Consider the following 13,279-nt stretch of genomic DNA (forward strand, 5'->3'; position numbering starts at 1 on the left):
TGTTAGTTCAGGAGAAATTTTCAGAACTGTTCATTTGCTACTGATTTTCCATTTTTGTTTGCTGCTGATGTGTGTTTGATCTTTTCTGCAACCCAGTGAATTTCTGAGATATTCTGGTTTTCTGTGCTAGGCTTAGTCTCAAGGTTTATTGTAGGAAGTTACATATTTTGTGGTTTATCAAGCTGAGAAACAGTGTCATTGGTTGAATTTTAGTTGATTTTTGCAGAGAAAAAAAAAATGAAGCTATATCAAAGTGTTATCTGCGGCCAGTACAACTGAATGTGGTGAACATTTTACCTGTATGCCTTTGAAGAAAAGTAAGACTGAGACAATTACAAAGCATTTAAATTTCCAATCTTCGTGGTTATTGGCTAAATTACAACTGGAACTTGCAATGATAAACCTGAAACCACTGTACCAGTCAGTCAGACCTGCCCTTATAGTAGTAACACATTCCAGGAAAGAAATCCTTCATGTGGTGAGAGTTTAGAGATGTTGGAGCTATTTCTGGGCTAAGGCTGCTTTACAAATGGAATGCTGTAATAATCAGGAAGGTTTTATTTCAGTCTGATTTTACTGCTGTTATTTTTGGGAAAACAGCAATAGTAGAACTAGGTTCTGTAAATCACACTGGTAAATTACTGAGTACGTACAATCTAAGTCATAATTAAGCTACACGTCACTAATGGAAGTTGGAGGTTTCTCTGAGTTCTGCTTCATATTGTTTGCATGCCAGGGATGCTGATCTAAATTCTCTTAGTGTGTTTTTTTTTTGTGTGTGTAATTACCTAAACAGTTCTTCTTTGTATTCAACCATATCAGCTGACACCAGGGATATTAATTTCTTGCTGTGAAAACTATAGTTCCAACATAATTGGTCTTTACCAAAAAAAAAAAAAAAAAAAAAAGAACCACCCTTCCCCATTTCACCCTGTTAGAGGCTTTCTTTTGCTAGGAGTAATAATCTGAAATACCAATTTCCACAATATAGCTCAATAATAGACATATTACTCTTTCTTTCTATCCATAATCATGCTGCTGCTTTTGTGCCACTAGTACTGATACTACTTCTTTTTGCTACCACTTACTCTTGCTCCTATGCAGCTGGAGCTATGTAGTGCTTTATAGGTATAGTAGATATTTGGATAGCTGTTTTTCAGTACTTCTGAGTTTTGAGACAAGTGAGAGGATAGAAGTGCATGTACATGGGAGGAAATATTTAACTGTATTGCTTAGAGAAGAATCAAGTAAAATGTCTTTGCCCTATCACTCTCAAATTTGATATTGTATCTAAATTGCTTTTTATGAACCTTTTGATATGGGGAGAAATTAAACAGGAGGAAGACAAGTGTGGAATAGAGGAAAACAAAGGACACTGCCTTTTATCCATGTGTCCTAACTTGATCTTCCTGTATTGTATATAATTCTTCCTTTCCCTAAACTTTGCTACCAGGCACTGAGACCTGGGAATCCAAGGAGATTGAAGACCAAAGGAGCAGATCATGGAGTAGGTCAGCCTTTCCTTTGTTACTAGACCACCTGTTCAGCAGTTGGAAACGTGCTTTCCTTAGCCTGTTGTTTGTGGTTCTATCTCTGGAAAGCTTTGGTGCCTTTTGCATCCAGTGCCAGTTGCAATTGCAGTTGTGCTGTGGATCTCCTGGTTTTACCCCTCAATGATTAGGTGGTACTGTGTTCTTCCTTGGTCTTCTGATCCTGCTTACACATCTTGTGCACTTCTTGTTTTTGAGCCAAATCAGCAGTTCTGAGTGCATCTTGGCTGGCCTCTTTTCATGCTTGCATATTTTCTAGCACATCAGGATTGTTCTGGATTGAGAAGATTGTCCTTTAAAACTGACTGCCTGTTCCTGTGACCAAAGGCAGCTTCTGTGGGATTTTGCCCACCAGAGCTCTGAACAAACTGGAGTTCCCTCTCCTGAACCCATGGTTTAGTCTTCTGCATCCTTCCCCTTCCTTTCAGATCTTTAGCTTCACCATCTCCCAGCTGCTGGAGGCCTTTTTGTCTTTGGCTACTAAATCTGGACAATCCTTTTTTGTTTGTGAGTTGGGCTGCCAGGAGTGTCTTCTCTGGGTGACTGGTTCAGCACCTGTGTCCAAGAGGTCTTGCTCAAGAAATTTGCTGGATTGCTCATGTCCTGCCTTATCACCTCCCAAGGGTTGGGGTGGCAAAGCCTTTGTGAGAACCAGGGCTTGGTATCAGGAGATTGCTTCCACATGTTCGAGGACAATCTACATTTTAGACTAGGATTTCAAATTTCTCTTCATTAAAAAAGATATATTTTATTATTTAGGATGTCTGAGGTGACTGTAGATGGGAAATCATACCAGGAAAATAATATTGATGCCTGCCTGTTCTTATGCTTTTCCTTTTCTATCCAGCAGTGCCAACAGTCAGAGAGAGGAAGCATAGACAGGATGCCTTTTCCTTGGGCTCAGTATGGAAATGCTCATTCAGTGCCTAGCAGGAGATTAGCACTGCATAGGAACTCTCTCATCTGCTGTATTTTTTTTTAAATAGCTGGGAATCAGCTTTGCTGAGTCATTTCTTTGTATTTGAATGGTGGCTCTTTTGAGTTGAGTTAGACCTTATTGGCTAATGTTACAGCTTTGAGTCTGTTCCAAATGGTTTCAGGCTTAAAAGTCAGCTGACCTCACTCTGTAAGCCTAAATTATAGGATGACATTAAAACCCTGTATGTATTATTCTCCTTGAGTGTGTAAATTACCAAGAGTAGTAATTTCTTTAGCAGAAGAGGAAACCCCAAAGAGTGAGAGATAGTAAATGTTTTTATAAATGGAATAATTGCTAACTAAATCTGATATGTGTATGCAAAGTGTATGGGGCTTAATTTTTAGAAAAGGTATATATTAAAATGTTCTTTTAATTGCCCTGTACACCAAAGTGTTAGAAAAAAATAGTCTAATTTTTTTTTTCTGTTTTTCCCACAGTCAGACTGTTAATCACTAGTGTATGTCCTATCCAGCAAACATATGACCCATCCTACATTATCCTTAAGCAGGTTTTTGTCACAGGAGGTTCTAAGAAGATTGGTGCATTGCCAGGGGAATAATGTGATTTCAGTAGATAAGATATAACTCACCTTTAAGTGTCAAATCCTTGAGAAACTAACTCCAATAGCAAGAATTTGTTAAGAATGAAAAAAAACCCCAACTAACAAATAGGACAGTTATTGCTGCTTCTTTTTTTAAAGAAATGTTTTTATTGTTAACTGTTAAACTAATGGCAGGGCTGGGAAAGAAAAAAGAAACGGGAAAATATGTAAATAACCATAATTTAAACACTAATATTCATGGAGTGTCTTTATGTTACTGCAGATAAAGACTCCCACAAATGAGGACATCCCACATAGGTTCCTGCTCTGAATAATCCCCTGGAGAAAAATGTTTTTATTTGATTTAGTTAAGAAGATAATTTCTATATATAGATATCCAACTTAGGTGTCTGTTAATGTTTTGCTTCTCATCCTTCCTGGTCTAAAGGGGTTTTTATTCAGCAAGTGATAAATATGCAAGTAGTAATTCCAGTCAGTTTGCAGTATTTTATCAGTTGTTCATTTTTCAAGTAAAAAAGTTACTATGTTTTTCTTTTTACAGTTTGAACCTCACTTTTTTACTTGACCAAAGTAATACTCCTGTATATTTAATAAAATATATTGACTATCCTCACATTACATTTCTTTGAAGAAGTGTGTCATTAGATTGTGATGAAAATACAGCCAGTCTTTTCCCATTTTGTGTAGCTACTATCAGAGTGACTATCCAAAACAGTCTGCAATTAGTGTCAGTATTTTATATGTTTATAAATAACCTGGAAGGTGAACATGTCTGCAGGCAGATTTTTCCCTTTCATGTGTTATTTAAATGTTTTTTCCTCCTAATAATGTGATCCTTTTTTTTAGGGTTGTGAGTCCTATCTCTGTGCTTACATCTTATCTTAACTATTTTACTAAAACAAGTTCTGGTAATATATAAAGACATGTAAGAACATAGAGAAATAATGTTTTTCGGAGATCAGGTGAATTTCAAAGGATTTTTTTCATATTCTAAGGGATAATGAAAGCAGCCTGAGAAAAGAGAACATCTGCCTGGAATGACCTGAGGATAGAAAAGCTCTTTGGGCTTTGGAATGGGGAAAAGATACCAAAATTAGCAGCTGCCTTGGGTTTGGGATGTAAACAAGTGAATTTGGTGGATAACATAAAGACACAGCTCATAAATTTCAAATCATACAAACTATTTTATATAATCTTTGATACCTTATTTTTTTGTCCATGGAAGGGAAATATGTTCTCTCTAGAAAGTATATTTTCAGTAGGTGTATTTAAGCCTCTAACCATAATTCAGGATATGAAATGTTTTAATATTGTGGTTTTGTTTTTCATTTAGGTTGAAGATTGTAAAAATTTCTTTTAAGTGCAAGCAGTTTTTTATTCAACTTAGGAAGGAACTGGTGAGTACTGTCTTACATTTGATCTGAAAGCAATGACATTTCTTCTACTGCCTGTCTGCATTATACTACTGATACTATGCTGATTATTTGTTTTTTCTGCAATTAAAAGTCCAGTTTTACCAACATTCTGGCTCTTTTATGTTTCAAATAGACCATTACAATGCTTTATAAGTTTTCTTTTTCATTTGATTTGCCTTATATTTTAGATGCTTCTAGTTTTACACTTGTATGCAGGAAATGTAACTTGTTTGTGTAAGATAAATGTGGAAAAGGTTGAAGGTAAATCAATATTATATTTAAATTTCATGAAAAACCAGACTCAATGTAAAGGTAGTGCTTAGTGCTGCTTCAGTTGTAAATTAATATTTGATAAACATGTGGATTTGTATTATTCAGATTTGGTAATACATGATGACTTTATTACTTACATTTAAACAGAGGAGATAAGAATTCCTTTGTAGTTTTAAATTACATATAGTATATTTTTATGGCTACTTCTGAATTTCTTGTGAGAAGGGTTGGAGCCGAATGTTTCACTGCTTGAGTTGTGTGTTTGCTACTCCATGAAGCAGCACAGGACCACTGAGCATTTAATTCAGCAGCAAAGTGATTGTTCTGTGCCCCTGAGAGATGAGCTTCCATCACAGACACAGCACTGGGGAAAGATGGAGGAATTTATTAAAAATATGAGTATGTGATTAACCTGTCAGATTAGTTAAGAGGTTTTTTGCAATTCTTACATCTGAAAGGCTTTACTGTGAGGACTGTGAGACACTGGAGCAGGTTGTGGGTGCCCTGGCACTGTTCAAGGCCAGGTTGAACGACCTGGTCTGGTGGGAGGTGGGTTGGGATTGGATGATCTTTAAGATCTCTTCCAACCCTTAATGTTCTATGATTCTGTGATTTGAAGACCTGAAATGCAGAGTTACAGACTAGATATAAAAGATAGGCAGAAATGCATCTTGAGTACTGTAAGGCTGTTCCAGGTTTTGAGACAATGTGGTTAAAGAAGAGAAACACCTGTTCTGTCAGGTGAGGCCCATGTCTGGTGACTGCTAGTAGTGCTGAAAACAGGAGTATCTTAAAAGGAGTATCAACAGGTGCATCTTAAAAGCAGATCCTTCACAATCATGAAGTGAGCAGGGTGTCAAAATGAGCAGACATCATGCAACATGAGCAGAAAAGTAGTGATACAAAAAAGGTGGAGGAGGAATGTTTTATTGGGGTGACACAGCATTTTTGTAAAACCCCGCTGGAGCTACAGGTCTCTTCTCAAAGGCAGGCTGAGGTCAAATTTTGCCATGATACCAGTGTGTGTAACTGCCTTTACAGTTGCAGGAAAGTTGTATTTGCATGTGAGGTGAGAATTTGGGGTTTTTTTGGAATTCAGAAATTACGGACTGCAATTATTATGGACTTAGTTGTTTCCTAAATTAGAACTTGATGGAAAGGCTGTGGTAGCAGAGTTCAGGACCCTGAAGATTAAGATACCTAGATATAAAATAGGATTGGTACTGTGTACTTGAGTATTTCATCTATTTTCTGCAGAAAAGAAACCTGCTTATAATAGAAGGTAATACCAAGATAGCTTTCTCATCTTAGTTCTCTCTTGCTTTTTAATGCTCCACATATTATGACTTGCATGAGAATGTAGTTTATATAATTAATGTAATTTCTCATCTGAGACATCTTATCCAAGCTGACAAATTTAGAAGTCTTGTAGTGTTTTTCTTTAAACTCTGTATATCAGATGAAAACTGGTGGCAAGAACTTTATTTTCATTTATTCCAGATCATTAATATTTTAAGATCAAAGCTCAAATTTGGCTTCCAAAGAAGTCATACTTAAAATAATTTTTTAATCACAGCTAATATTAAAATTATTGTTTCCAGAGTCACTTTCCCCGGCTAGATTAATAGGATAAGATTCATCTCACCTATATTCAGCTTCAGTTAGGTTAAAAGAACATATTCTCTGATTCATGATACTTGGCTCACCAAAGCTCATCATTACATTTCTTCTGTAATAATCACATGCAAAGGCTGAAACATCTTGCCTGAACAGGAAGTATGTTTTAGGATGGATTAAGTTGTTCTCTGGTGGTATATTTTTCCTTTTGCTTTTGTTTTCTCTCCCATTAACAATAAAGGGAGCCTAAATGACTCTCTTTAGGCAGCAGAAACTAGGTGAAGTGACTCAGTGATTGCACATTTGGTATGTAAAATATCTCTGGTCTAGTGCTTTGAGTGCATATTTTAAATCACCTATTTACGATATGGTAGGGGAAATACATTCATGGTATGCTGATGATGTGTTTCAAACTGGTGTGTAAATATATAACAAATTGTACATCTGAGAAACTGCATTTATTTGAATGCAGAGCTGAGATGCTGTAGAACATTAAGTTAGTGGACTTGGGAAAGGAATTTTCCACTGGTTTTGTTTTTTCCCAACTGCATTACATACACTTTTATATGATTCTAAAAAGATATTTTTCAAATACTGCTAATAAGTGTTGAGAGCTTTTAATTGCAACTGTCCTCAAAAGTGCAAGTGCCTTATCTCATAATCGCCTATTAAATTTGTTTGCTGACTTGGCATACCTTAAAGGCAGCAACATAAGTAAAGAATTATTTGCCTACTTTCATTAGATTATATCAGTGTTTAAATAAATCACTTAAATGAAGGGAGATGAAGCAGTTGAATGTCACAGTCATTTTCCAGTGCTAGTATAATGCAATCTTGAGTGGAAGCTGGTGGAATATTCTGACGATCATATGGCTGGAGCATATTTCCACTGGAGTAGGTTTTTTCCCCATTGTTTTTTTATGATTTTGTGGGGGAAAACTATGTTATATGTGGGACTTCTTCATCCAGCATTAGAAGCCTCTTGAGCCATTCCTTCAATAGCATTTTTTTCCATCGTACCTTACTTTCTTCTCCCTGCTCTATATGCTGCTTCCCTTACATGCTTTGAAGCTGCTTAAGAATAATTCAGTAGTTTTGTTTTTCTAGATGTTTCCCTAAACTTCTCTGGTTGTATTTAGTTGCACCCTTGGCTGTAGTAATATCAACAACCAGCATCAAGCTCTTAATGCCATCCAGTATGTTTTTGTGATCTTGACTCTTTGACAGCCAAAGAAGCTGTTCAACATTTTCTTTTGCTCTTCAAGAAGGCAAATGTCCATTGAAAAATTACCTGAGTCAGGAACTAAACAATATTATAGGTTTATGGCCACAACTGAAACCTTGTTTCAGTGAGTGGCCAAGATAATTGATTTTATTTTTTTTAATTATAGGTTATGTATATGAAGTTTGTGCTTTGAATTTTGTCTGACTTTTTTTGACTGACTTTTAGAAAGAACTTGGTCTGAAATCACAAGGTGGCGCATGGGCTTATCTGCCCAAGTACATACTAGATCTTAAGTAGCACTGGCATTCATTAGATGCCTACCTGATTGCTGCCTAATTTATAAAGCACAACGCTGTCTCTCTAAGATAGGGTAGGGAATTTCTGCTATTTTTTCCCCTGGGATTTTTCCTTGGTTAGCCAAAGTAAGAGAGTAAATTTTTCAACCCAGTTTCTTTCCTGAGCAGCAAGAGATTGGAGCAGTGCTCTGGAGTCACTGTTTCAAAGCAGGCAAAGGTGGGTTTGAATGAATGGCCCCACTCAAGGTGCTGATTCAAGTACTGAGCTGTTCTGTGTGAGAGGAGCACCAACATCCAGGCTGCTTTTTTGTTGAGTTTGCGTTTTTAGTAATAGGAATCACAAAGATGACTTGGACTTCACTCTCTCCTACCTCTGTTTGTCTTACTGTAGTTTTGTGCTGGGGCCCAGATCTTCATTATCAGTATTTCATCCCAGCTGCTTCACTCTTCCTCTCCATGGCAAGCAGACTGTTTTCCTCTCTTTAATAAAAACCACAGACATAATTAGTAAGATAATAATTTTGGAGCAGAATCCTGCTGTGAGTCTCTGACACTGTCTAACACAGCAGACATAACTCCCTGAAATGCCTGCATGTCATTATCAGACCATAGAGCATGCTGCATCTTGCTGGAGCCTTGTGCCGTAAAGGCATTCCTTGGGCTGCAGGGCTGCAGTAGAACTGTCCTGTTACTTTATGTGTTTTCAGCTGAACTACCATGGATATTGCATATGTCAGCCTGGGGTCCTGTGCTGAGCCCACATTGGTTCAAGCCTGCTGTCTCCAAGGAATACAGGGGCAGCCTTTCTCTAAATCCAGCAGTAGAACCAGACCTTGCACCCCAGAATCATCAGCTAAGATGAAATTCAAGTGCCCAAGTTACACTGGAATGTAACAAAACCTTCAGGGGTGAATAGGGGAGGGATGAGTGCACTTAGGAGTCAATATCATATATTATTCTTTATCCTAAACAATGTTTCCTAGCTGTAATTGAGATGAAGGGTAGGGTTTGAGAATCAGTTCTCCCCGCACTGCAATGAAAGCTTTAAAAGCTGTGAATAGAACTATTGTTAAGGTACCTTTAAAGCTCTAGCACACCAAGTTCCTGTGAAAGTGCTGTCTTGCATTACAATTAAGTTGATCTTGCTGCAGCTCCTTCTCATCCTGCCATACCAGCTCCTCCTTCATGCTTCATGTCTGATCTACTGATCAGATGGTGGAATGAGATTCAGATCAGCTCGTTTCTGGAATACAAACTAGGGGAAACAGCAGGTTATGTTTTTTTTCCCCAACCCATAATTATAATACTTTGAATGACATTAAATGCATGATCACCAGCTCATGTAACTTGTCAGAATTTCTTTTCCAACTGTTTAAAAGGCTGACAGAACATGAAAATTTGCTACATCATGATTACTTGTTGATAGAATCTAAAATTTTAGCTGTTTCATCCTTTACTGGATCCAGGTGAAGGCAGTCCATAATTATACATAGTTGCTCTCTTGCAGAATAGTAATCTACCTTGTTTATATTGTTTGACCTTTAGGTTGTTGATAAAGCCTTTTATAACTGCATAGGTAATGGGCTTAATTTCTGTTATCTTATTTCTGATTTCTGATTTTTAAATGGTTCTGTTCTCATGTCTAGAAAATACGGGGAACAGTTGGCAATACTTGGAATTTAAAAACAAATATAAGTAATCTTTGTAATTGAATTAAAATATCAGGATTTAGTTTCTTGAATATAATTTCTTAAATTTCATCAATAAGGAGTAAGAATTTGCTGTTTGTTTTAAATCTATTTTATTTTGCTCCAAATTTGTCCGGTGGCTGAAAACAGTGTCATTCTTATTCCTGAATACAACACTGGGGGAAGAATTGCAGGTCTCTGTGCCTTGGTTTCTCAGCAGATCTGAAGATGAGCAGACCAACAAAAGCTTAACTTGGAAAAGGACTTTACTGCTAAGTTAAATCAGTTAAGGTGTGCAAAATGTTGGGGAGAATTTAGTACTGTGAAGAGAAAGAAAAATGCTGCTGATATCTCTGGACCTACAGAGGTTGTTATCAAGCTCTCTCAACAGGCAGAACAGCTTGACTTGCTTTGCCATTTTGCTTTTTGCATTTCCTAGGAATCTAGTCAATCATTTAGAAGTAGAAACTGTCATTTATTCTTGAGATCAATACCTGTTCCCAATCTTCAACTGCCATGTGTTCATGACAATTACTCATTTTAGCTGTAGTTTTGAACAGAGAGACACATTGTCTTTGAGCTCCCAAATCATGGAATTCTTTCCATGTTGTTTGGGTCATACCTTTTAGAATTGTTTCTATATAACTAAACAGACTGTTAACCTTTGAGCAGGCTGTTTTTAAAACAAAAATAACTCAGAGGAACAAAAAAATTTCTTTATAGAAATTGTAAAGGCATTTCAAAAGGGTTTGTTACATATAAAGTTAATAGAAAATTAAAGTCCTACTTCAAAAAAGCATTATTTAAAAAAAATACCCCAAAGCCAACAATATTTCTTACTTTCAAAAAGAACTTTAAATAATTCTTATGTGAAATACATTTTTCTCATTTTTTAGCATGAATCTAGGGAAACATTACTGGGATTCAACATGGTGAATTACAGAGCATGTAAGAATTTGTGGAAAGCTTGTGTGGAGCATCACACGTTCTTCCGTTTGGACAGACCCCTCCCACCTCAGAAGAACTTTTTTGCACATTATTTCACTTTGGGTTCCAAGTTCCGGTACTGGTAAGTGCTGATTTAAAATATATGGGGAAAAATATGAGTAGTGAGCTCGGGGAATGATCTAGAATCTATATTCAGATGTAATTCAAGTAGGTTTTAAATCCTGCAACTGTTCCCCTTCCCTGTTGGCCTGAGTTTCAAATTTTTTAAGATAGCTTGAAAATACAATTATTACATTATTAGTGGTCATTGTTGCACTAGTGCTCTAAGATTGTCTCCCAGGCAGCATTTCTTGGCCTGTTTTCCTGCTGGGTTATGTTTAGCTTAAAAATGTTGTCTCAAAATTTCAAAGTCTTTGACCTGGTCTTTTTGAAAACTGTTGAGTCTCAGGTACTGCATGCAGCAATAGCAACAAAACAGACCTAAATAAATACCAAATAGAAATCACTGAAAAGAAGCTTGTACAAGTAAAGCTCACTTATCTACATGTATACAAATAGGAATTAGGTGAAAACAAAGGACATACATGTTCTGTATCAAACCCAGAACTTTAGAAAATGAGGAGGAAATTAAATCCATAACCTTTAAGGATGAACTTAAAATTACAGGCAAAAAGCTTGGAGGTGCACAGAATGAATGTGGAGTAACTATAATCCCTGTAATGCTGGAGTGGGTGGTTTTGGGTTTTGCTGGTTTATACTTTTTATTTAAAAGAAAAAATTTCTGTTCAGTGACTGAATTAACTGTCTCTGCAAGTAATGCAGAATGCCAGTGGTTTAAATCATGCCTGAAACAGAGAATAACAGAGCTGCTACTAATCATCCATCTAGAATGGCAGTAGTGTCTGTGACGTACAAAGGGACATGATGAAAAGCTAGAAAACAGAATAACAGGCTATTTCTGTCGCACTTGTGAATCGCATAAATGTATAAAGAGGAAAGTAATTCAGAGGCTAACTGTTTATAGCATCTGTTTTTGACCAGCATTCACAGTACCCATTTGAGAAACAGCACTCTGAACATTCAGACTTGACTCAATGTTGTTGTAGAGAATTTCAGGAAGCTTTTTCATTTCTGTAAAGATTTTGAATCTGAATCATTGTGGTTACTGTTACAGCTCTTTGATGATGACATCCAACTTAAGTTAACATAAGATGAAAAGGAAAACTGCATGAAAACGAGGAAGGTCATTAAAGTTGCTGGAACAGCAAAAAGGCTGGAATTTCTGCAAGTGGTTTGAGAGCTTGTTGAGAGGCAGTGTAACAGGAATAACATGGCCCACAAAGAGAGGTTGAGGGCTCTAGGCTTGTTTAATCTGGTGAAGAGGAAGCAAAGGGGGAATTCAGCAGCAATCCTAAAGCTACTTCAAGGGTGATGTCAGTACTGATGGACCCAAGGTGCTGGTAAGAGGCAGGGGAGATTTCACCATGAAAATCCTGGATGGACATGAGGCAAAGTGTTTGGGTTTTTTTAGAGCTGTGTTGCCAGAACAAGTTACTTGGACTGGCTGTGGGTTCTTTGTTAGAGGAGGCTTTCAAAAGTCAGCTAGACAAAGCCATGGCCAGAGATGACCTGGTGTCAGCAGGAGATTGGACTAGAGACTTCTAGCCAACATCTGTGTGATCAAAAGGAGTCAGTAAAATACAGAACTGACAGGTCTTGACAGAATTATCTCCACTTTTGAAAGAAATTGAGGATATGAAATTTTTGAACGATTGAATTGTTACATAATCTATTTCCAGTGGTCTAAAATACTTCTATGCATCAAATGATAAAGAATATTTAGGATTTTTTTTTTTAATAGAGCTCCAAGAGGGACCTAGAAGATGGTTAGTGAGCAAAGGTGACTTCTTTACACTGCCATTGGGTTTTTCTAAGTGGTTCTTACAGTATTCCTCACCAAATACTTGTGAAAAAACATGAGGAGTTTTACTGTGTATTAGCATCTCTTTTAACCAGATGGGAAACAAGTAGGTTCCTTTTTCACACTGGAGGGAATTTACCACTGCAGTGATGCAGAGTTTTGTAGTAAAATCTGAAATCAACAGTAGGTTTTGGTGGTGTTTCACAATGAGGGGTAAATGGGCAATAAAATAGTAGATCAAGTTCAGTGCTGAAAAAAGAAAAAAGAGCAGGAGCATTGTCTGAAAACCTTAAATCAGTTAGTAGTAGCAGTTATAGAAGGACAAATAGAATTATAGAATTATTTGAAAGGAATATAGGCAAATACAGCCAACTTACTGCTTGTTGGAGTTTAAAATGTGTAACCCCAGCAATTTTGCTGGCAGCAGGTATGGAAAGAGAAGTTTCCTGGGTTTGCAGCATGGCAGAGGTTGGAGGGCAGCTCTGGACACTGTTGAGTCCAATGCCCTGTTCTAACAGGGTCCACTGTAGCATGTTGCCTAGGAGCATATCCAGCCAGGTTTTGAATGTCTCCAGGAAGGAAAACTGCACCATCTCTGAGCAACCTGGTGCAGTGTTAAACTATCTTAAAGTAAAAACTTTCTTTTGTCTTGGTGGGTGATGAGGATGTTGTTTTGTAGCCCTGTCCTTGCTGCCTGCCCTGATTAAGATGTCTCATATTTCTGTTTGTGCTCATGGCCTTTTGTCCTGTCTCTGGACTCCCTTAAGAAGCATCTGGCTGTAGTTTTTACTTTCCCTTTGTGGCA

At 37.1% G+C, this 13,279-nt stretch overlaps 1 protein-coding gene across 3 annotated transcripts in view; it reads left to right on the forward strand.

Moving 5' to 3' along the window:
* PTPN4 (protein tyrosine phosphatase non-receptor type 4) overlaps window positions 1-13,279 on the forward strand; it is a 109,341-nt gene that overhangs the window by 57,013 nt on the left and 39,049 nt on the right. For all 3 annotated transcript variants that reach the window (XM_059476501.1, XM_059476503.1, XM_059476502.1), the window contains 2 exons: window positions 4,425-4,488; window positions 10,502-10,674. In XM_059476501.1, the coding sequence (XP_059332484.1) occupies window positions 4,425-4,488; window positions 10,502-10,674 (237 nt within the window). The remainder of the gene's footprint in view (window positions 1-4,424; window positions 4,489-10,501; window positions 10,675-13,279) is intronic.

Source organism: Ammospiza nelsoni, chromosome 7 (assembly GCF_027579445.1).
Source record: "Ammospiza nelsoni isolate bAmmNel1 chromosome 7, bAmmNel1.pri, whole genome shotgun sequence".
Taxonomy (NCBI): Eukaryota; Metazoa; Chordata; class Aves; order Passeriformes; family Passerellidae; genus Ammospiza; species Ammospiza nelsoni.